General features: G+C 36.6%; 1 protein-coding gene across 2 annotated transcripts in view; it reads left to right on the top strand.

The window, feature by feature from the left end:
• Positions 1 to 20529, top strand: part of LOC114355110 (uncharacterized) — a 159807-nt gene extending 139278 nt beyond the window's left edge. For both annotated transcript variants that reach the window (XM_028307788.1, XM_028307789.1), the window contains 3 exons: positions 3104 to 3197; positions 17929 to 18088; positions 19195 to 20529. In XM_028307788.1, the coding sequence (XP_028163589.1) occupies positions 3104 to 3197; positions 17929 to 18088; positions 19195 to 19359 (419 nt within the window). In that variant the 3' untranslated portion in view covers positions 19360 to 20529. The remainder of the gene's footprint in view (positions 1 to 3103; positions 3198 to 17928; positions 18089 to 19194) is intronic.
• Positions 20530 to 25074: the final 4545 nt, after the last annotated feature.

Here is a 25074-nt window from a genome sequence, read left to right on the forward strand (position 1 = left end):
AAGCTACCTGCGGCAGTTAGTTATGTGGTAGAGGTCGAGGACATTTGGTCGGGACTCGAACTTATAAAAACCCTGGCTGTTCCAATAGTTTCAAGACTTCGAACGCGTCCTTCATGCCCATTCCGCCCTCGGCTGCTAGTAGTTCCTAAAATTGGTCCAATAAACAATACTATGTACGCTATTGATCCGCAGTTCAACTGGTTCAACTCTTCATTTTACCAACGGCAAATTAAGGATGCGATGCGGCACAGTTCGATTGTTAGTGAAGGTTTCAAATCATACGGGCGATCATTTGTTATCGACATCGATTAATTTCTGTAGACATTGATTGTGGTTTGGGTCATGGAACCAAAAAAAGAATTCAAGAATTGTGTTTTACATACAACTGCAGCATCAGCTCGAGTATAATTCGTCCTTATATATCTAGAGAAATAAAGCTCTTTTGACGGTGGAGCGCTTTTGAATGAAGTGATCAAAGCATTTATAAAATACAATTTCTACTTTTACTATCTATGTAGTAGGCATGTAACTTCAAACAAGATATTTAGTCCTTGTTAGCGGATTTCCTGATCAACAAGAAGACACTTAAAATTAATTAACCGGAAGGCAAATAAAAATGTATTACACTGGAAATGTAAATTTTAATACTAGTTTTGTTGTGAGTTATGTTTAAACGATGTGTCAATGTCATTGTCCTGATTTGTAACTGGTTCAAACCGCGCTGCTTGGAATTGTGACGGTTAATGATAGATCGCCCGGTGCTTTGTCCTGCTGGAAGGCTCTTCTGGAAGGACTGGTCTTTTGTTCTAAACGTCCTGCCAGAAGATTATCGCAAGTCCTGCCCGCAGTACGCAATTTGTACGTGTTTGCTTGCTGGTCCTTCCAGCAGTACGGTGACCTTCAAATTTGAACTCATCCTCACCAGAAGTAGTAAACACTTGGTTAGTGTTTATTAAATAAAAAGTCATGTCGTAGAATCATTTTGTTTAACCAGTATTTTACTTTTCTTAATATATTATAAACTTGTTTATCTTCTTTCAACTTAACTAATAGGAACTATAATAAGGAACTTTAAATTAATTACTTTGGTACGTCACTTTGTATTAGAAATTACACCTATCACTTACAAATACACTACAAATTAAAAACAAAAACAAGAAATAAATTATAAATGTTTGATTAGGCTGGAATACTTCACATTCATTATAATATTATCGCCAAAATGTTGCCGACTCCACGCCCGGCGCGTCAAAATGTGTCGCGCGAGCGCGAACGCGCTGCCCCCGTGTATACTCGTGCGCCATCGGGCTCCGACTAACGGTTAGTCGCGTTTTTCGATCTTGGGCACTATTGGGTGAAAGAGAGAGAAACACTCTATTTTTTCGTGTAAATTTGAAATTTGTACAATGTATACTTACGAAACTGTGATCTTTTAATTTTGCGTCCTACCGGAAGTACTTTAAGTCCTGCTGGCAGGACTCCGGGCGATCTATCATTAACGTATTTTAGATGTATTTCTTGGAATTTGAAGGGAAAAGAGTACTTTTTTAAGCTTTGAGCCTTCTCTGCCTTGTTGTTGCCTTGTTTGATACCTTCAATTACAAGTTTCGGGACCGAAATCATTTATGAACAAATGTGTCACTGTCGGTTCTATTGAGATCTATAATACTTAACTATATGTTTAAATTCATTAATTTCACCCTATAGGGACATTTACAAACACAGCCGTGATAATTGGTTCGGTCATTTGATATGCCCGTATCCATCAGTGCCAAATAATATACTCGTAATCAAGCACGAGCAAAATTTGACTAATTTCGTTCGAATTTAAACTTTATGCCATCGGTATAATTTCCGTTTTTCTGCTCGTTACCGAACTGTATGTCATTACCAATAACTGCCGACCCCGCGCAATCGAGAATGGGTTACAGTAAACCGGTAAAAACCGGTTTTTCGGCAGAACCGCGATAATTTTAACGATCATCCGTGGCGTTATCGGTCGTGGGAACTCGCGTGCCCCGTCCAGAGATAATGACCGGCTTGATCCCGTTGGACTTCGGTCCTCTTCAGTTGCTATCGGTTTTTAAAGGGGATTTCGTTATCGACTGACATTGGACACTGAGTCTGATGATAACCGCTAACGTCAATGAAGTTTTTGTGATGGTACTTTAACCTTTTTTATGGCGAATGACATGCATGCGCGACATCAGTGCTCAATGACTGGTCATAAATCAGATAATCTGAGTTTTTCTTCTTTAAAGCGATTTGTCCCAATACTATGGCAGACTATACACTAAATGAAATATTTTATCAGGGATGAAGTGGAAGGAAAGTTTATAATTTAATCTAATTTTAGATATTAAAAATACAAACAGTAACAACTATAATAAACTGCATACCTATTAAGAATGTCATAAAATTGTAGTAACTATGTCTAAAGAAAATATTAAAGAAAATTTTGTCTAAACTTGTGTCTTTGTGTGTGTAGTTTGTGTCTACAGATGGTCAAATTACGATTAGTCATAAGAGTATTGAATTCTGGTAATTAAGCGCAAATTGATGTTTTCTTTGTCAGTGTAGTAAAGTAGGTGTTTGTTTAACCTTGCTTGAATAAAGTTTTTCCTACCTTGATCTCGCGTCCTTCTTAAAATCGATTTTTCCACAACTTTGTTGCTGGATCTATTATTAGAAAATCGGTTAAATTATTCGTTACCTATTTCTATTTCTTTGGGCAAGTAAAAACTGTAGGTTACTAACAATACTAGGTTTTTATGAAAGGGCAAATGTTTTATTTAATGTGGTTAATATCAACATGTTGTTCAGTTGAATGTTTTTGTGGTTTGGTGAAGGAAAAAATATTTATTTTTGCCTCTGTCTGACTCTAGTAAACGTCGACAGCACATAATAGTACTATAAGTACTAGTATCGTTGCAAAATCGTCTTTATTACAACGGCCATAGTATTTCCCTTTATGTGTACTTCTTTGCCTGAAAACATTTGAATGACAAATCCGTGTCTAAGGAAAAATCCGTCAAGAATGTCTATTGGATAGTCTTCAAGACTTTATTTGGTCATTACTAAGGTTAAAATTCGTTTGTTTCAGATGCACCAAATGATGCGAATTACATGATATGCGGTGTCGTCATTGCCATGGCCCTTGTAGGGCTCATCATTGTGCTGCTGGCCCTTACTATCAAGTAAGTTTAATGTTTCTTCTTCTTCATCTTTTATTTCATGGCAATCAAACCTCTGAGATTTTACCTTCGTTAGAATACTAAAGGTATAGACTAGAGCAATTTCTCAAGCATTTCTATGTTGTAGGTTTTTTTAGAATACAGGTAAAATGTACGACATTTGGTTCGTGCAAGGGTGATACACCAGCTAGAACATTAGGGCTCTTTGTTCTGTTACCTACAAGTAAATGCTCTAGTAGTCTATACTCACCTTATGGTACGTAATCACTCACTGGGAGCAATTCAATTTCAGCAATTCAGTTTCGATTCAATTTTGATGATTCAATAGACTTGTAAATGAATAAGGATGACTAACATTGACACTATTTGAAACCTAACTTTGTAACCAAGTAATTTGAGAGCCTGCTTTTGATTGCATAGTAATATTAGTACATATTTAGTTTACAGTACAGTCGCTGTTTCAGACAATTTTTGTCATGAACCTTATTACCGAAGTCTGTTCATCTGTTAATGATCACAAAATCTATTCTTATATTTTTACACGTGAATTCTCCCGGTGGGTGTTGGACCATGTTTAAATTAGTATTGACATCAGTGTTCAAATCAGACCACAAACTCCTCCTCCTCATAGCTAGTAAGTTCATTTTATATCTACGAATTTAAATTTACAATTTAAAAATTCGTTTTAAGCACACTTATCTGGACTTTTATTATTCACGAAAGCAATCCTTAGTATCACATAAACGATATCATAAACTTATCCAGTAAAACTCGCAGTAACATATGAATGCAATAAAAACGTTTTGCAGGAGCACTTGTTTTTATTGGCCAATGAAGTTTCTTCTGAAGACATTCTCGAGTAAGAGAGCGTCGAAAAAATATTATTTTGATTCATAACAATTTCAGGATGATGGATGGTGTATATTCGTAAATCAAGACATTATTGGTCATAAATCGTTTGCCAAATTCGAAAAGTAACGTCTTTTCTAGAAGCAGATGGCGGTTTTGCTAATGTTTTATTAAAAGCAATGAATCAAAATTATATCTTGAGTTGAGAATTTATTGAGGTTTCAAGAGAGAGTAATTTTAGACACCAGCATTGCAATCCGGATCAGTAAATTGAGTTAATCGAGAAACTTGGCGTATAAGAGCAAAAAGTTTGAATTGTGGGATATGTTAATAGGGAATTAGGGACTGCTGTAAAAGCAGAAAGACAAATAGGTAGCCATAATGAATCGGATAGCTTATTTCACTATTCCTTAGTAAAATTTTAAGCAGGCTATTCTTAAAACCCCGTTCGGGGGTAAAGGCTCCCCAACTTTATCAACCTACGAGTATTTAAAACTTTCGTTACCAACATAAAGGAAGAGAAAATTTGAGTTTAGTTCACACGATAGAATGAAGAATGTTACACATGACGGATTGTCCCACACATGTCGATCCCAGACCCATTATTGACGCACCAGCTGTGGACCTTTTGGGCGACATTCTAAAGATCTTTTTTGGGATAGATACAATTGTGGTAAAAAATAAGGTCTGATATCAGGGTTGTTTTACAAAAACTTTGTAATGGATTTATACCTAATTTTCAATGGAAACGAAACTTTTTGTAGTTTCTTAGGCGAATTTAAAAAGTTACCATATAGCCAAAAGAAAGAAAAGAATGGTAAAATAAGTGAATGACATGCAAAAAAATTTTGATGACTTTGATTTAATTACAAATGAATAAAGTTCCAACTACAAAGGTATGCATGCAGGTGCATACCCGCAGTTGTTACATAACACTCACGAGACAATGCATGATGAACCGTCAACCGATGCTGTTGATGTTTTCTCCTCCTTGAATCCGATACAGTCCGCTATTTCACGAACAATGATGTACTGGGAGATGAGATCCATTCTTATTAAAGGAAACAAGATGTACGTGATGAAGTACTTAACATACCTAAGGATACTTAGGATAATAGTACAAATAATAAAGTACCTATTTACTTAAGAAAGAGCGCATTCTGTCTGTGTTTGTACTCAATAGCAGATATTTTTATGGGACAGAAGGCAAATGAGCAAGATGGAAGACGGATGTGGTATAAGATTACCGTCGCCCATAGATGACTTGTTTTTCATCTTTAGTTTTGCCTATATTTAACCAACTAGCGTTTTGTCAGTTCATTGTTTACTTTGTACAAAAATAACGATTTTAGCTTCTTAATGACGCTATTAAAATAATAACAATATCCTTTACCTAGTCTCTCGAGTTTTCTTAATGTCTTTAGTTTGGCTCTAAGTATTAGTGCATTTTGGCACAGTGACAATGAGAAACGTGCAATTATTTGCATTCCCAGCCGATGAAGCCATTTCCTGGGTAAAGTCTAAACAAACTTTGAAATTGCTTTTCAACGGCATTCTGATTTAAAAGTTTTCTGCCTATTGCCATTACTGTAAGGTTTCAGATCCTTGACTTTAGTCGATAAGAAGCCTCATTGTGCTTTGTTAGTACAACATTCAATTTAATGTTTGCTTGACAGATATAAAACATGTTATAGCTGCAGTCTGCTTACATAAGGCTAAAAGGGTTTAATGTGAAGACCAGTTGAATTTCTTCAATGATTTTGTTTATATTTTCAATACAACTACTCTCTAATAGCTCTTTAGAAAAACATTAGAGAATTGGACTTGTGATCTTCCGAGCATCGAGAAGTGGGTCGTCAACCAATTCAGTCTGCTGCAATTGTTTTAAAACAATTGGACTGTGCCCAGGCAAAATCTGTAGTTTGTTGCTTACGCGTTAACTTTCATGTGTCTTTTGTTACGAACTATTTGTATGGTACATTGTTTTGTAACTGTATTTCAATACATCAACATACGAGTTAAGTTTTATTGTTATTTAGTGTGTCACCTTATTTTCCATCGAAAACTCTTCAAATTTTGAATTTTTCCGCTACTTCTGTCGGTTCAGTCAGTTCGGTACATCGGTTACTGTTGTTGTACATATTTTGAATGTAATATCGTTTGAAACACAATTCAGTATTGCGTTGTCCAGACTGCACGCAATGTTATCGCAGCCGTTACATAATCTGCGGATACAGTTCCTGTCACAAAAGGCCTTCCATTCCAACTGTCTGCTCTATCTACCGCCTAAGTGGCATTTACATATTATGAATACTTATGCAACGTGACTGACTCGGACAGTATAAATCGTCCGTGAAAAGGACGTCAACATCTAAAGTGAGTGGAAGATTTTGCCATTTTTAAATTAGAAGACAACTTTGCAGTCAATGGCCGTTACGTAGACCCGTCTAGAAACCCGACAGCCTAATAAGACAAAATAAAATCAGCATTACTAGAACGTGTAGCGAATAGCGATGAAGTTAAGTATACCTACAGAACATAAATTGAATGACATAGGTCATTGTAACTTCTTTTCTTTTTGTGAAATGACGCAGCTCGTTTTCTATAGGGGTGAATGACAGGGGTGACTTTGCCATATTACGGTCACAAAAAACATCCTTTTGCCATAAAATAATGAACACTTTTTGAGGACTAAAATAATTCTAAACCAAACCTGTAAAGAAAACGTTTAGCTTGTAATCTGTCAGATTAAATAAGAAACTATAAATAGTATAAGCAAGCAATTTAGGCTACAAACTAATAACATTAAAAAAAAAATAACTCGGGAAATTTTCGTCTTATTACACGCAGTAATAGTGTTGTTTTAAATTTTATTAGTTGTTCCAGAGATGACCGCCTACAATATTTTTTTACTATTTATTTTCATAAATTGCTTAAATTTTGTCGTTTAGTGTAAATAAACTTCTCTTAGTTGGCCAACAGCTGCACTATGACGTAACGTGGTAAGCTTGGTTTGAGCACTTGAGCAATTTGAGTCTAATCGCTGGCTCAAGGCGATAGAGCGGCTGAGTGACCGATCATGCAGTGTTGTTTGCAATGATAAACAATGTAAAAAGTGCGCGCACGCACGCTTGTTTCATTGTTAGCAAGCTTACATCGTTATAGAACTCAGTCGCAATGTAGATCTCAGAATTGTGAATTATTATGTTAGGATTTAAAAAGAAAAAGAAATAAAAAAAAATATAATTTGTACGAGTATTGTTCATTTCAATCTTGCTGCAATAGTTCCTAAGTGAGCTAGGAAAAATATAGTGTAATTATGAAATAAATGCAAGAAAAAAATATGTAACATAAATCAAATTGTACTATATTACACGTAAAACAATAATACTTCAAGATAATTACATGAAATACCAGTTCCAAGTAGTTAGGCCACTGTCGTTACGTACCAACTGATAAAATCAACCTTACATAAACGTTCACAGTCATTTTGTTAACAATTACAATGTTACATATTTGCAACAACTATTACTTGAATCCGGGTATAATCTTATAGTTAAACAAAAACCCTCTAAAGAAACCATGTAAGGGATTGTGAGGTTTCTTTCAATTATGCTAAGTTTATTCTAAATATTATAAAATAAACTAAAATTACTTCAATGGTAACAAGCAAACGAATACCTTGACAAATATGGCAAATCAACCTTATTTTAACCTACTAGCTATGTTAAGTAGTTTGAATCAAATGTTCAAATATTGATTCTAAAAAATAAAAGAAAAGTGGAGGTAGTTTAAAAATATTTTTTCTTCAAATACCCTAACCTTTTGGGATATACAGATTCCAGAATGACTTTCTATTAGTTCGTAGGTCGTTTGCTTCGGTGGACGTCTTGTTAATTTATTTATACCATTGTTATTTGTTAACTGTTATAGTTTATATTTTAGTATTAAAATGATGTTGATCATCAATATTATACATCGGTCGATTAGGCAGTTGGTGAAAAAAATGTAAGTAAAAATTAAAGTGATTGTATTGCGCGAATAAATAATTATTTACCTACCACCAACCAGCAGTTATCAACAGGTAATATTAACAATCTTATTGTTTCTATGTAGTTTATTTTATATCTAATGGTTTTAAATAAATACACTTTGTTTGAGTAGAATAATTTCGAGTATTTCTAGATGGAGTACAACAGAAAAATATTACATTCTTTATGTTAGGTTTATTGTTTAAAGAATTACATAATTAAATGCTTAAAATATTTAGGAATATGTATAACGTAGTTTTCTTTAGAATGTTAAGGAACTAAATAAATTATTTTGTTCCTAATCTGTATGGAGTGGAGGGTACGTCTATTATGCCATCTAAATCTTTAAAAATGCGGTTAATCTTATCCTTTGGTGTCATGATGAGATGACTTAAATCTACTAAATTAGACAAAGAGTGATTAATCTTACTTATAACATTATTGTTTTTCTGTCACTGAATTATCAGTTAAGTGAAGGCTGTGATTATGACTTAGGATTATTACTTTAAATTAAAACGATATGGAATGTACTTACCATATCTTGCCTACTTAAGCATAACAAACAACACAACAAATAAATTGTAGGTACTTCATTTGAATATAAACTAAAATCGGAATTTGTACATTAGTATTAGTTACCGTAGTATATCTTACTTTTCAAACATTGTGTAGGATGTAGGTAGGACTAGGTACAGTACATATTTATGGCGGAATAATTGTCTATACATATTGTCCACTCTAATGGCCATTCTAGAAAAGGACTGACAAATTGACACATTCCCATGACGTCTTCCATTGACAAAGTCTTCGTCCATTTTCAGCCAGAAAAATCCGGTTCTCACCGAACATAACATTCTGTTTCAATTCGTCCTGTCCTTGGTAAAGTACCTAATTGATATATCCGCGATGGGACATGCCTATTTAATGGTTTAATTAATACCGCTTGTATTTTAATTCGAGTTGATAGCTCATTATTAATAATATAATCGCCGTCCTTTTATTTTAAATTTATATAAATTATGATGATTAACTGATTAATTGATGGTAAAAACGTTTTTTATTGTGTTGGAAGTATCTACCGATTACAGGTGACATCACCTTACTGACCTGAAATAATATTTCTTGAATTTATTCATCAGAATTTTATTTTCAGTGTTAAATCTGTTATTTTCTATTGCTTGAAAGTTTTAGCCCATTTTCACCAAAAATGATTTTCTAAAAAGAAACTACCGCTTTTAATCAAGAAGCGCAGTGTTGAAATTATTATATTCTTACAAAAAATGTTAGCCAGTTGCAAAAGGTTTTAGTTTTATTGCTCCAACGACCGGGTTATGCAAAGAAATTCACGTGTAGACACTTTATCTATTTGCAATAAATTTTAATTAGCATCAATCACTCGCTCAGTTTCAACTAGGCAAATTGATGAAAATATAATTAAATAACCATCCCACCAATTAGGTGAATTAAAAATCGTATTTGTTAAAGACAGCTAACTTCTTTTTTTTGCTTGAAAATTTTAACAATTAATCAAGCAATTACATCTAATTTCAAAGTTTCAAACTATCATTCCGACTGAGTTAATCAATGAATTTATTTTTTCTGATATCAAGTCAAGATCACAGATTTCGAAATTCACAATGAAACTTCAAATTTCGCAAAGATTACAAATTGGATAGCAGCCAATTCTCCTACAGTCCGTCTGGACATGTTTTACAATGGTCTCTGTATATTTTCACTGACCGTTTTGCTGTTTTAAAATTACGATTTGTAGCATCAATGGTATTTTAAACTGCTATCAACACGTACCTTGGGCGGTCTGTTGGTTCTATCATCGCTACGAATATTCTGCTATCGAAAGGGTGTTTTGGAGTAAAACTGGACTTCTTGGTAAAACAAAAAAGTGTATAACTGTCTATCAATCACTATGTTTACAAAGGGTATGAAGTCATCCAGAGATTTGGGTTCAATCTCATATTTTGGTGGCTCGGTGATTTATCCAAGATTTTATTTTTGAAATCCAGGTTGTATTTTTGTAAACTTGGATTTTTTGTAATTTTATTTTTTTTAATGAAAGTTTTTTTCTCCACAACTAGGGCATGAATATCGGAATCTCGGAATCTCGGAATACGAGATCCGATATTACAATTCCGATATTGAGCGACCCAACAACGTGACGGTAACATTTTCATTCCGTTACGCCAGTAAATCATATGTGTTATTTTACTAAAAAGATGTTTTGTTCGTTCATAAATAAGGGTGTATTAAAGATATACCATGAGGACTGTATATAATACAAACAATATTTATTTTGTTATTCAACTATTTATCTTATCTCCTACGGTATTAAAATTTTTGGTATGTTCCTAATTCTAATCCTAGACTTACAGAGCTACCAAACAATGTTGTTATCACTTGACACTTACGGGATTATCTTTGACTGATTTCTTTCACTGTTTGGAATGGAATTCTTCTTAATGATGCCCATTTGTTTATCGATGACTGTATAAGTTTCTGGAATTCGTTAAATATCTTGAAAGTATTCAATCTTTTCTAATAGTCAAAACGTTTTGTTTGACAACTGACAAGCAAGCACCAGTTGTCTACTAATTGTCTCATGTAATTTGATTCGAGTGTGATATATTTATTTATTCCAGGTCATTATAATTATTGTGGTTTTGGTCCAAATCTTGGTGTTTTATAGACCCACCTACTATATCGTCGGATATTACGTCCCATGAATTTGGTTCTCTGGGAATATGTCCAATTGGCACCGTTTTGCATAAATAAATATTATTCTGACGACAACAGAGTTGCGGAGTTAATATAAATAATATATTTTATTCATACTCAAGGATTTGAGTTTGAGTTTATTGCTTGAGCATTGGTTCATGTTCTGAACAGAAATTCGGCCTATGATAAAAAATTTAATAACTAGGTTTGTAATATTTTCCATGAACGTTCAAAAAAGGTAGGCTCGTTATCTTTAAAGGTTCACAAAGGTATTTTTAGGTCCGCTTACATTCACTTTCAAGTTCAATGAGTCATTCAATTGAATCTGGCACATTTCGTCCATCGGTGTCCCTTGTCACAATTCGTGCCTTGATTTGTGATTGTGTGCCATTCATGCCCAACGTGGAGGTCACTCATTGTGCCACCATGACGTGTCAGCCATCACTGCCATGGTGTTCCCATGACTGCCCCACCATTGCATCTGTTGGTGCTTCCATTTAGTGCCTTTGCACAATGCAAGTACTGCAGAATATTCCCATGCGATCTTCTTTTCTTTTGCATTACAACAGAACATACAATTTAACTTTAAAATAACTTTATTTATTCCTGAAATGTTATTATTTGCTGTTCAGAAGTGTTCTCTGAATTCGCTGAACTGCCCGGTTATCTAATCGTAAAATAATGGTGTTATAGCAACCACTATCAGCTCTCGTTTCATCATGAGGTAGGTTTGGTTTGACGTCAATGTTTGATCGAACTGCCCGAGAATGCCGCCAGTTCGGTATAAATCACAATATTTTCTTTTAGGTGCGATTCGAGCACTTTCGATATCATTGAATCACATCCAATGTCAATTCCAACCGCTTATGTCTGTCAAGCTGATAAACGCATTGTAAATAAACCTTATTCAAATCTTTATTCTCTCGGTCCAGTGATGCGTTACGGGAGCATTCATAATGTAAACCTCGATATATTTGTTACTTAAACAAAGCCTGACCGATTGTCTTCGGCAGACACCAGTATTTGTTATGTATGAATGCGGCATCGCGGCGACATCCGTTGACGTCCATCTGTTTTCAGTTACCCCACCACGGGTGAATAACAAAGCCGCTTTCAGACTTTATCGAATTGAAAGACGTTCGGGACAATGTGATAATTAGTTCTACACGTCAGCGTTATCTATGTCTAATGGTGTTCATTTGTTAAGTGATGTTGAAGCGAAACACGGTGATGCGGTTGATTGCGGAGGGCTCCGTTGCGGGGTCGAGTCCCCATAACATAGCAATAAGGTAACGGGAGAGGTGCGTTCGCCACCCACCGCTGCGCGAGCGTGCTGCCGGCGCCACGGCCGACGCTCAGGCAGTCAAATAGTCACCGCCGGATCGGTTGTACCTATGTGTTGAACCCGCTGCGCGAAACCGCGCGGCCGTGCGGCCCGACGCAGTTCGCTTCCCGCTTCGTTACCCTGTACAAAGTGTCCCGCGTTTCGATGCTCTTCGCTCCGATCGCCGTCGAGGCGATGAAGTGTAAAGAGGAAAACTGCGAGGTTGGCGTGGTCCTCGAGCACAACTCCCTGATCGTGCTGTCCCTCAACAAGACCATCGTCTGCCTCTGCGGGAGGGACAGGAACAACCCCTTCGAGCGCGGGTAATTCCCATCGTTATCCTTATGGTACGATGCCGCTTTTACACAAAATATAACGGAAAACAGTATGTATTCAGGTGTTGTGCTGTGAACTGTGATGTCATGTGCCATTTGTGATAATTGGATTGAACTTGGATACACCTCAGCTGACATTTAGGGTGATATAAAATTCATTTCTTTAAGCGGTACGCCACTGCGTGGAACTCGTTTGCTATCATTCCGACACTCTGCAAGGTTGACTTCTAATTGGTCAAGGCGAATTATTCGCCATTGGCCACACTCCAGTCTCTTTATTCGCCTAACTATCGTATGCATTTGGAACTAAAATAGACTTAATTCGTTGCTGTTCAGAAGTTTCCGCGTCTGGTGATTGGTTGTTATATCTAACGTGGTTCTATTTTGAACCGTCCATTTTATATGAGTCAGAAGTCGAAGGCGTTAAGTCGAGGCTGACAAAAAGTGGCCGGTTTAAGTATAACTCAGCAGGAACCGTCTGATGACCGCAAGAGCCCGGCAAGGTCGTGGCCGGTCGGACAATGCCTCCGATCGAATCTAGACTGACGAGTGACCGACGAATAATATCCCATCTACAATGTTAATTAGTTAAACGAAGTAACAGACGAATTAATTATGAATTAAACGTTTAATCGGACTGTTTCATTTTAACAAGTTGTCTATTTACAAGTCGCAAACGTTGCAATACAAAAAGTCTAATAGCTTCCGCAGTACAATATAGAAACACGCGGAAGAAATGTTCGTGTTATTATAAATGGCAAATTAATTAGAATCGGCGGTAGTGTCTCGTTTGTTAAAAAGGTTACCACGGAGGTTGTACAGGCGTTCACCTTCTGTCTATATTGGTAACACGTTAACCTACAGCTTATGAGCAGGTGGGCGCTTGTGCAGGTGCGGTACTTTCTTCCGACGTTTATATAACCACTATACGACGATTTCATAAACACTGACAAGGTGCTGCATAAACAAAAGCTTGGCAAGAAACTGTATCCAGATTAACCGATGTTTAATGCCGGCCAATTTAAACTTCGTGACGTCCTGTCTGTGTATAAAACATCGTCTGCAGTTAGCTGGTCAACTCATTAATTTAAACGACCTGACAGTATGTATAATCATTTGCTTCTCAGAATTGGTGTTGTGGATTTAAATACAAACATTTATACCAATGCACAAGACAGTAACCAGGATTTTGATTGCATTGAATTTTGAAAAGTCTTAAATACAATGCCATTAGAAGACCTTTATCGTTAGTAAGTTATTTGAGAGTTAGGAAACGAATTAACTCATAATTATTATTATCCTTACGAGACAAACCTACCTGTCCGGCACTTCCAAATTAGTGAATTCAATTTCCATGAGTAGGTCAAAATTCTACTTTACTTAATTGCATTTAATTAGTTTGTAAATTGAAAGCTTCTAAAGATCTAACAAACGGCGGCGGCGTGTCGTTCTATCCAAGTATTGAATTCAATTGACACTATTAAGATGATGAGATTAGATTTTACAGTTTTCCTCCATCGGTTTTCCTCACAAAATACCCACAACTTGTACAGCACGAATCCCAAATTGGAAGTAGCTTTTACTTGCAAGATTTCCCAAGATTTTCCTTACCCTAATAGGTAGATCAAGACGTATTTAGGAATTCCAAACAACTTGTTGTGTAATAAATATATGACTAATAATGATACTAAATCTGTAAAGCATTCACCAAGATTGTTCCTCTTTTTCTTCTACTAAAATCTGTAGGAGGCTAGAATCAGTGATAAACTAAAACTTGCTGTTTGCCTTATCTTAAAGACAATTTCTACCGTAATTTCTTCTAATCTTTTTCTAATGCATCCTCCGAACAGAAGACGCTAAGATTTTTAGTTTTGATGGTATATCCCAATGAAAATATATTGGATTTTATATTTATCGGTGGTTGTTTGCAGGCACCAGTTTAAAACCTGAGACCCTTATCTTCTGTAATTGTGTAATTTCTTAGAATGACGTAACAAGTGTAGGTAACCGTACACCATATCAAATATTTACTCCATTTGACTTCGATCGTTCCTTTGACGTCAATAATCAAACTTGAATGAGACTAATAACCATTTTATTGATCGAGCTCGTCTTTGTCGGGTTAGCTGATTTCTATTACTTTTAGTCTAGTTTTTTCTATTGCATCATCTGTCCGCTTTGCTTTTGCTGCAGTGAAGTCGATACTTCGCTTTGAATTTTCGCTCCAAATGTTTTCTAATTTATTTTATCGTGGGTCAAATTTTCCCAGTTCTAATTTGGCTTTCACTGATTGGGTCTATTTTATTGGTCAAGCTATTTCGAATATCAGCATCCATTGTGTGTACTTTTCCTCGTATAATATAATCAATTATCAACTTTTCCTGTTGATCGTTATATTGATATTACGTATTATTCAGAAATGTCAAAAAACCCGAAACGTGTATCTATTGAAAGATCGTAAATCACTGATTTCTTCAATAAGCATAAAACAAAAGTGTCATAATCGTAAAACTCTAGAATCACATCCAGTGATAATGTTTATCTTCTGTTGGTATCTTCTGATAGTGATGAGGGAAAAGCAAGTCATATCTTTACGATATTATTTGATTGGGTTTACGTAATTCCTAATTCACTGTTATGTTAAACATAATATCCTGTTGTGAGCACGTGTCCGTTACAGTCAAAATAAATACTGCATTTGAAGAAATTTGATCAAAGCTAATGGTTATATCAGGAAACTCATGTTTCTTCTTTCCGTTAGATTTCTAACTGTTGTTCCGTGATTAACTGTTTTTCTCACTTTAATTTATAGGTAGTAGTTTAGAAATTACTTATAACGATGGAATTTTGGTAAATGTTCGATTTGAACGTTAACAATCGAACAAATTAGCTACATAAGATTAAAATGATTAATTAGCTACTTACCGAGATCCATAATAAATGTAATAGATAGCGTGAGTTCGATTGACGTAACGGTAAAAACAATTTTTGCAGTAACGTAAGCAATATTATAAGCATCTTATTTTAATTAGCTTTTAAACAAAAAATCGGCCAAGTACATACTTGTCGGAATTATGCAACGAGTGTTACGCTAAAAATCGAAGTTTACCTATTTATTTGCTGCTAGCTACTTTGGACATTATCATTAGGTCAATACAGATGTTATTGAAAAAATGTAGGTGACCTGAATTTAAAACGATTTGCAACGTTTGTAAAATCTGAAACTAATTTTAAACATTTAATACAGATTCAAACTAAATCATCAATTTTGTTATCTTGTGTTTTAGTTACGTAAGCTCTTTGCAACATAAACAGCTGAACCGCAGTTCTGATTAAACGCCAATCAATTAGTTGTCAATCATACAAAGTAATGAGAAAGTGACCGTAAGCGAAAAAAATTACATCACTCTTATTGCCAACTGAGATTTCGTTATCGCGCGTTACGCGGACGTGTGTATAAATCTTAAGTTAATAGAAATATTATCAAGGTTTTCATGTCGAATAGCATACGATCGATTCGTGATTCTCGTGTTCGATTTGAATACCTACCGCGTACCATTTAAGGGGCACGTTTCTCAAAACATTACAATGTTTAGTATCGTTGGACTTAGAATAAAGAACATTCTCATTATTATTAGCTGAGCTATCGTTCTCCGAAGGATTCTTTTAACGGTTGAATGCTTCATTGAAAAGGGCCAGGTATAGTCCTTTGTTATAAATCTTCGAACAAAAAGTTTTGAATCCATGAAAAATGGAAGTTCAGAGATTTGGAAGAGAAAGCCTTGAGATATTGTGAAGACTGACGTTTAAGTTTTATTACTGCTAACATGTTGTAAAATTTTAATAGTTTTCTCTATCGTGCCCACCATAAAGAAATGTGGTTTAATTTTATGTTGTCGTTAAACTGATGTTTTAAAAATATAGTTTTCTGAAGAATAGAGAATACTCTATCTCTCTTGAAATGTTAGAAGATTACTTGCAGAGATAAGATGCAGTATGAAAAATGACTGGATATCTTCTAAGCTGACACGTGCCCTTGACAGTTTTGTTCAACGAGACGATTTAAACACGTATTTAAATACTTATCTATTCAATTCAAATGTTTTCGTGCGCCATATTGCATTTGATCTACTTGCATAATACCCTGAGGCAATTTGAATTGTATTTTAAAACGTAGGTATCTGCTTTCATACTTTCGAGTTGAAATAAGAAACTAAAGGCATAAAGACTTCGTCGAACGCTATTCTTTTTGCGTTGACGATATCCTCTAGACGTTCTTGAAGGGTAACGAACGCCTCTTAAACTCACTACCTGTGTTTTTTCTCCCAGCATTCAAGTCAAAGTCCGGGGCTTTAGTTGAGTTAGGAGTGGCTAGGGGCATTGCACCTTCCCGCTCTCCCTTGCCCTGTAGCCCTACTTTGCCTTTTGAAGGCGAAACCGCTAAATATAGGCCTCCCTTCTGTGCACGCGCGTGCAACAGTCTAATGGAAAGAGATGCAACGTCAGCCAATGCGCTTACTCCATCCGTAAGCCCAGCTGTGCGTACTACTGTATAGTATAGATCATTGTGCATATTTATATGTGGACTTTGAACTCTGTTAATAGTGAAATGCTGAACGTTGTCTCTCTTTGCTTTATTATCAACGATATGATCGATACTGGCGTGCGTTAAGTTACTGCGCTGGTTCGCTTTATCTAATTGTGGAGGTGTGTCTTGTTATTACATTGATGTCTGTTTATGTATTAAGGATTGTTTATATGAATATGAATTGCATGTCTATCGGAACTTCGAGGCAAGAATATCTGAACTTACAATTGCGTATCACTCACAGCCGTTCTTTACGGAATATACCGAACGTTTAAGTGTTAGAGCTCAAGTAAACGGGACAAACCAACGGTCGGGCCTTTGGGTGCGTCATTCCACTACGATAGTATCGACGACGGCGCCATCATCACCGTAGTTTTTCGCGGAAAACGGCCACATCGCCAGGCCCGCTCCCTCCCCCCGCGCCGGCGCCGCGTCACGCCGCCTCTATAAAACCCATGCGCGCCCCTCCACTTCAACTCAGACGCATGGAGTACTCCGTAGAGGTCGTTTGGCACGAGCGAGCGCTTTGCTAGGCACCTGCCGGCCAATCTTCACGAAAAATTCTAGTCACCGCGCAGCTCATCGCTCGCGTAACGCGGTCTCCCGCGCGTTCCTATGAACAGTGATATGTGCAATAGCCTTAACTAAAATAATTGTGATAATTTATTTAAAGTTTAGTTATTAGTTACGCGCGTCGTTTGACCGTGATACGGCTGTGAGTGAAAACTTTGAAGCTGAAAATAATGTTGTGACTGCCCGACTGGAACTTGTTACCTGTGATCCAGCCCAGTGTGTTCAGTTATTCTTGCGTCGACGGACCGTTTTCCAATATGGTTGGGAACAACGGAACTATGATGGCGATTCGCATCGTTCACAGCAAGCTGCGAAAGCGAGAGGAGCATTCGGCCTCGGTGCACCCGGCCGAGGTGCTGCAGGCCCCGCCGGCGCCGCCCTCCGAGCCCCTCGCCTTCCGCCAGCAGCCCTTGTGGCAATTCCCGCCTCCGCTGCCTCCGCCTTACGTCTATTCTCACGATCAGGTCAGTACAAACCTTATATTAAACAACCAGTACTTCCCCCACAACTAAAGACACCCAATACCAACGCTCTATTTCAAGAAACGAAACCAGTTCCAGCCGTTATACTTGACCCCAATGCTATTTTAACAGCGTCTCTGTTGCATTCGCCATTCGCGCCAGCAAATCATATCGCCTTGGCAACGTCCAAACAATATGGAAAGTTGTTGGGTACGCTGCATTATGTTATGATGCGAAAGAAATCGTGACTGGTCCGACCCACGTCCCCACTCGAGAGAGAGTTGCTCATACTCGCAGCAGGCAACGATATCTAAGTGCGAAATAAATTTAAATGTCGGGACACGCTTGTCGAATAGAAAGCTGCACAACAGCAACAGCACAAGCCACAAGGCGACCATGTCGTAATACTTCGACCTTCTTTCTTTGCGATTGTTTGAACAAAGGAGGCTAATGCAGAATATTCGTGTATACTGCAATTTCGATCTTGTAAAACACAGCGACCTCAATATCATGCTCCGATAATCGCTTCCCGAGGTCTGCCTATACACCGTTTCTCATTCATTGTTTATAGAACGCGACCAATACGACGGTTGTAAAATGTTCGCATGAACACACGATACGGCACCAGGAAGCAGAGAATGCTAATGCGCCTTTGAATAGCGTATTCAAGGCTTGCCTCGATCACGTATGGCCTCAACGGTTACTTTGCAACATTAGCTTCCTACTCATGTGGGACTTCTCCCACATTTCAAACAATGTCTCCGCAGACAAACGTTCCATGTTTTTGTTAGCAGCCGAGGCATTCAAGTCATCCGGTTTCGTTAACAGACGCGGTTTCAATTGTGAGCAACAAAAAATCCCTTCGTCGAATTCTCTGAACGACCTTCTTGTCGGGTAGCAACGTCTCGAAATAACTCGAGAGGGCATTGTGTAACGGCTGGAAGTGGTTTCACCGGTGCGAATGCAGCAAACGCATCGGGGACGGTAACGGAACCGCTAAATCGGGCACCACACTTAGGTCAACAAACTTGTGTCTGCCTTCTTACTTCCCAATTGGTACGGTGAAATTTTGAGGTTATTGGGCTTACGGTCTGTTTCCATCTTTACAGGACAACCCTTTGCAGCCGATGGGCAATGAGCGTGCGAGTTTCCGCAGTCTCCGCAAGAACATCGGTGGCCGATGGAAGCGGCTAGTGAAGAAGAAGCCCGAACAAGAGGTGTACACGATTCCACCCGAGCTCAAGCCCCAGCTCAAAGAGATCTACGTGTATTAACCACCTCGAAACAATACGTCTTAGCAACAGAACTGAAGCAGGAATCTTCGACTGCGAAGGACTTGTGACTTCAACCCATGTCCGCGGTTGAAAATATCATATTCATATCTTGAACATCAAAAACTTTATCTTAGAACATCTGCACGGCCCAACAGCCTCTTTGAACATATCGTTTCGACCAATTATTTAATTCTATTGACCAATGTACTAACTATTCCCTTCGTTCAGCACTTAAATATTGTGATTTAAAGCCTAGAATCGTATTATTAAGTATTAGAACACTGATGTTTGTGAGTGTTGTTCCGTTGCAGAATTTCGAATGTTGTGTAAGCATGAGTGATAGTCAAATGAATTTAGTTTAATTAATTTAAAGTTATGAATGAAATAGGAAGGTGCGGTCGCGCACACTAGTGACGAAAATCCAATAATTATGATATAAAATTATGAAGATGATGCCTTGTTAAATGTAATGTTTTGACTATTTAGGGCATTTTGTAGTTCATTAACTTATTCTAGACATGGTCGTATTCATGTGCGAACATCGATCAAATAGTTTGTGAAGCTATACACGCGTACTGTATGTCTTGTATGATGATATTGTATAACACCTTATTGTTTGATGCAGTATTTTTATATCATTCATTTTGTGTTGTGAGTGAGACTGAATTATGGTACAATTATTATGTAACGTGACACACATCTTCAACTTTCAAATCAATATATTTTCTGATATTATTGACTGTATCCAATAGCGCATGGAGCACTGAAGAGGTCTGTGGTTGAATGTTACGTTACTTGCATGATGTAGTTAATTACCGATTTTCGCCCGGTCCTTACTGTGATAAATAATGTAGGAATGAAATAATGATTAATAACGAATGTATAAGTTCTGAATTGCCTTTAATACCTTGTCAATTAAAATTAAAATCATAGTTGAAAGGACCGCCGGATGAGAATTATGATAGCTCATATTGAGCCAGATATTTTGGAGAATTAAGTTGATAGCTAATAGGTACAATTCAGCCATGATTATTTTCGTTAAACTCTAACTGTTGAGTAGAGAATTACAATGTTATAACAGTAATTTTAGCGCGAGATGTTACTTTTGTTTAGAAAACTGTAATCTTTCGTTGAGGTAATGAGAAATAAATTCCGTCATGATGTATATTATTCACTCGTTTTCTTTCACCCCTGAATATAAAAGAAAAAGAAGCACATGAACAAAATTTATCAAATACAAAGTTGCAAAACAGCCGCAGAAGCTACCAGTTATTCACAAACATAACTGGTAGCTTCTAGTTATCCACAAACATAAAGGGCCAGTTTAACTGTAGGTTCAATAAGTTTGAGCAACTTACCGAAAATATTGCTTCTGAGAAACTATTAGATGATAATATCTCGCCACACCTCTTGTTGCCCCACTGCAAAATGTGGTTGGTGTTTTGTCTGTTGCAATGAAACCGTGTGCGTGCGTGAGACAATTTTTTTCTCGTAAGTTTGTGTAAGAATATAAACAAACAAACATGAGGTAACACCCGGCAATAACAATAATATTATAGTACGTTTGATAATTTTGATAGTAATTTGAAGCCGGTTTGTTATGCTTTATTCTTCGAAAACAAAACATGTAAAATAGATCAAAAAAGTTTGTGATTGTGAACAGTCAGCGCCATCTACTAACTGTATTCTAAAGATAACAAATGTTTTGTGTCTGGCAATAAAAAGCAGGCGTTGATGAAATATGTTTAAAGATCCGCTAGATGGCGTACCAAGTTATACATAGTAACAAAAATAAAAAATAGATGTCACTAGTTAAGCTTTTTTTATCGGAACACTGCCATCTAGTGCTTAATTTATGTACTATTTTACCCACATTTTGCTAAATAAAGCAATGTGTACTTTTCCTAATGTACAGAACTTAATTAACTTTAAATTCGATAGATGTCATTAAACTGTGTTGTGGAAAGAAGCAAGCAATCAGATGCCAATTTTATTACTAAACAATAAGAACCTGAACCCTGGATTTGCCTCTGTATTCTGTAAATGAAAAAAATAAATAAACAAAATTAAGAATGTATAAACAAATAAAACTCTTGATCCTGAATAGTTTTTATTCGGCAAAGTTACAAAGCTGAATCAAAGTTCCGATATTATATTGCCAGTGAATTAATAGCAATTCCTACTTTATACCGTAATTATTCCCATTTTGCTTATGAGATTGCAAATTATATGAAACAACCGCCCAAAAAATATTTGCTTCAGGCAGAAAAATTAATTATACAAAATTATCCTGGCATTGCTACACTGATACGTTATCTATGGTGATACAGAAGTGTCTCCGAAACCTGATTATCGCGATTCTCAAAACACCACGCTACAATTTCGTGTAACAAGCACGCGACCGGAGGGCGGGCGGCCTTTGTTGGGCGGAATAAGCCTCATTGTGTATTGAGAGCCGGCTTCCTTCATTACGCCGCTTCATTACCCGGACTAAGGAGTACGTGTCAATCTCGCCCGGATTTGGTTTAAGATTCGCCCTGTAGCCCCTGTAACCTTGCAGTGTTGGCGAATATGGAGGACCTATTGTTCGATAATAAATAAGTAAAGGTGCTTTTACACTGCGCGGAAATTAGTCAAGTTAAAAAAACAGTGGGGTGAAAAATGAATTAATTTCATCCCCACTACACTGTTTTTTTTACTTGACTCGGCTAATTTCCGCGCAGTGTAAAAGAACCTTTACTTATAGAATTTGGGGATTTTGTGTCTTCCAGTGATCTGACCCATTTTTAACTTGGTCCTCGGGCCAAGCCGCTGGATTGCATTTTAAAATATTTTTTCTTCCAGTAACTGGACCCCCCTTATTAATAAAAACACCAAATCAACAAAATCTACTCTAGAATCTTCTGCCCAGTTGCTGGAAGAAAATATATTTAAAAATGTAATTCAGTGACTGGCCCGTGGACCAAGCTTAAAGTGGGCCAAGTCACTGGAAGATTCGATGAGGTTTCTTGTTGAGTGGTTTAAATAGAGATAACACAGTGTTGTGGGATTTCGGAAGGAGATTGAATGAATGAAGTGCAGTGAAAGTAAGAGATTATACCTATCTCAAGATTTTTTTTCTTCGTGCATAAGTTTAAAGACAAGTAGAGGAGCTATGTAGGGTTTGATAGGTCCTGATTAGGAAATCCACAATAAAAAAGTTCCTTGCAAAAGTACCCGCAGTTATTTTATACTTTTTTCATAATATAAATTTTATAATTTCAATCTGGGTTAAAAGCAAATATTCAAGAAGTAAGTATTCATAAATAATTTAAGTTTCTTTGTCCATATTAGTGGCCAAAGTACAAAATTAAATGTCTGCTGCTGCTGGTGGGCTGATCTTCTGTGCGTTTCCTGATTAGGTAAGTACCAAGTTTTTTCATAAGTTAAACGAATGTTCAATTGTAATGGCTTTCAGCAACATTGATCCAATAAGGTCACTTATGTTGTAACCACTTACGTTGTACGAGTAGTTTATTTCCTGCACCATTTAAAATTTTACAGTCAAACGTAACAAAGTAACCTAACCAAGTGTTCGCAGAAGCAATTCTTCGACGTTTTATGACAATTGAAAGTTCCGAATAACTTGGCTACATACATCTAGTTGGTTATATGGAGCGTGAAACGAGCTCGTTCAGGAATCGAGATAAGAATCGATTCTTTACACGTTCCTGTAATCGATTTAAGTGTGCGTATCAGTCATTGGTGTAGCATTACTCTAGCAAAATTACCGAATATACATATAAATATAAAAGTCAGCGTATGACAGAGCCTTACTTTTTCACATCGTCACTATTTCAGCTTAGGACAAAAATATTCTAGTGTCCGACATTATGACTCATCGGATCCTGATCATGGAAACATACAATAAATTGTTTCATGGATATAAAAGTCTATGGAGGAATAGGGTTCTGAAAATCGAGTTGGGTAAAATTAGATTTCTTTCTAGTACTTTTATCTTTAAAAAGTTATTTAATTGAGTTCGCGAACTAGTAAGTTTAAAGTTAGGTGGTGCAACTCAGCCTTAGTCATCAAAACAAAAGAAAGAAGTTGTCATCCTCAATCACATTGACAATCATCAGAGCTATCATAAACCGATTGTCGCTGCTCTATGGAGCAGCTAATAGCACTTTTAGATGGTCTGCATGTCGGAGTCACGGGAATTGATTCCATGGGCATATGGACCGTGAAATTACTGTTACAAATGCGTATTGAATCTAGGGTGATCGTGGTATGTATTGATTAAATTGTATTTGATGATTTGACTAATTACTTTAATTGACTTTTTGATTAATGTTACATTTTAATACAGCAATGTGCCTCTACAGGGTGTTTGGTAAATGGGTATATGAGCCGACACTAGCCTATGTTAACATGGGCATATAAATGGTATGGTGTAGTCAGAAATTTGATATCATTTTTTTTTTATTTTCATACAAAGTAAATTTTATAAAATCCGATTTATATGAAAATTAAAATAATTAAAATGAAGATATCAATTTTCTGACAATACCATACCATTTATATGCCCATGTGTTAACATAGGCTAGTGTCGGCTCATATACCCATTTACCAAACACCCTGTATATCTATTAATAAAATGTTCTACGTATTTTACGATTATTCCATTAAAACATTTTTGATTCCCTTGCGTATATTTTCTATACAATTCAATATACATATACCTACACTGTACTTTATTTTTTCGAAATATGACTATGATGGTCTCAGTCACGAAAATGTTAAATTGTTAAAAATAACATCTTCAAAAGACATTCGTTTTATTTTTGCTTCTAACAGACATAAAAGCATTAAATTTCCGATTCAAACCGAAGCCGTAACGTCTAGCCGTCGAAACGAGGAGCTTACCAGTAATAAGCCCAAAAGTCTAAACAGCGCCTACTCCTAGAGAAGGTCACGTTCAATTTGTACCATCGCCCATCAGACTATTATTTTTGTTCCAATATAGACTCTATCACAACTACATAAAATGCCAGTGGTTAGCTTGACGTGCCGACACACTTAAACCTATTTAATTCGCACTAAAGAGTCCTCCGGAATTCCCTTGCTCATTCAAACGGCGATTGTGGGCCACTCGTACTGTGGACACGGTCCTAGAGATGCTAAATATGGCAGGTGAAGATGATTTTAATTTAATAATCATCTCGAACTGTCTGATAGTTTCATACTAGTTAGGTAATAATTATAAAACGAAACACTCATTCAAACAGCTGACGGAGGTAGGTAAGTAACTTTTTGCACTTCTTGTGAACGAATGTGAAGTTGTGAACTAAATCCGTGAAATCCAAGCGGGCAGAAGCTTTGATGTGTGTTTCATCAATAATGGGTCGCAAGCATTTGAATACACTCGGATTTATAGAAAATCTTAAAGATGTCTAGAAAATCTTATAAATTCCGAACAAATATATTTTTTTAAATAAACAACTTGAAAAAATCGACGCGTGCCTAAGGCGGGACCTCAGATCATAGAAGGGGGCGGGACTCTAGGCCGATCGAAAAATATTTTTTTTCCAGACCGAAAAACCTCAACTACAATTTCGGGCTCCGGCAACTAGTTCTTTTCACTACGAGCACTTCTAGCACTCCGATTTCCATACCTCAGCTTCATTGACCGCACACTTCCACTCATTATGGCCAGAGGACCCCTAATGGCTG

The sequence above is a fragment of the Ostrinia furnacalis genome, unplaced genomic scaffold, assembly GCF_004193835.3.
Source record: "Ostrinia furnacalis isolate ACB-3 unplaced genomic scaffold, ASM419383v2 OfSCF2341, whole genome shotgun sequence".
NCBI classification, from domain to species: Eukaryota; Metazoa; Arthropoda; class Insecta; order Lepidoptera; family Crambidae; genus Ostrinia; species Ostrinia furnacalis.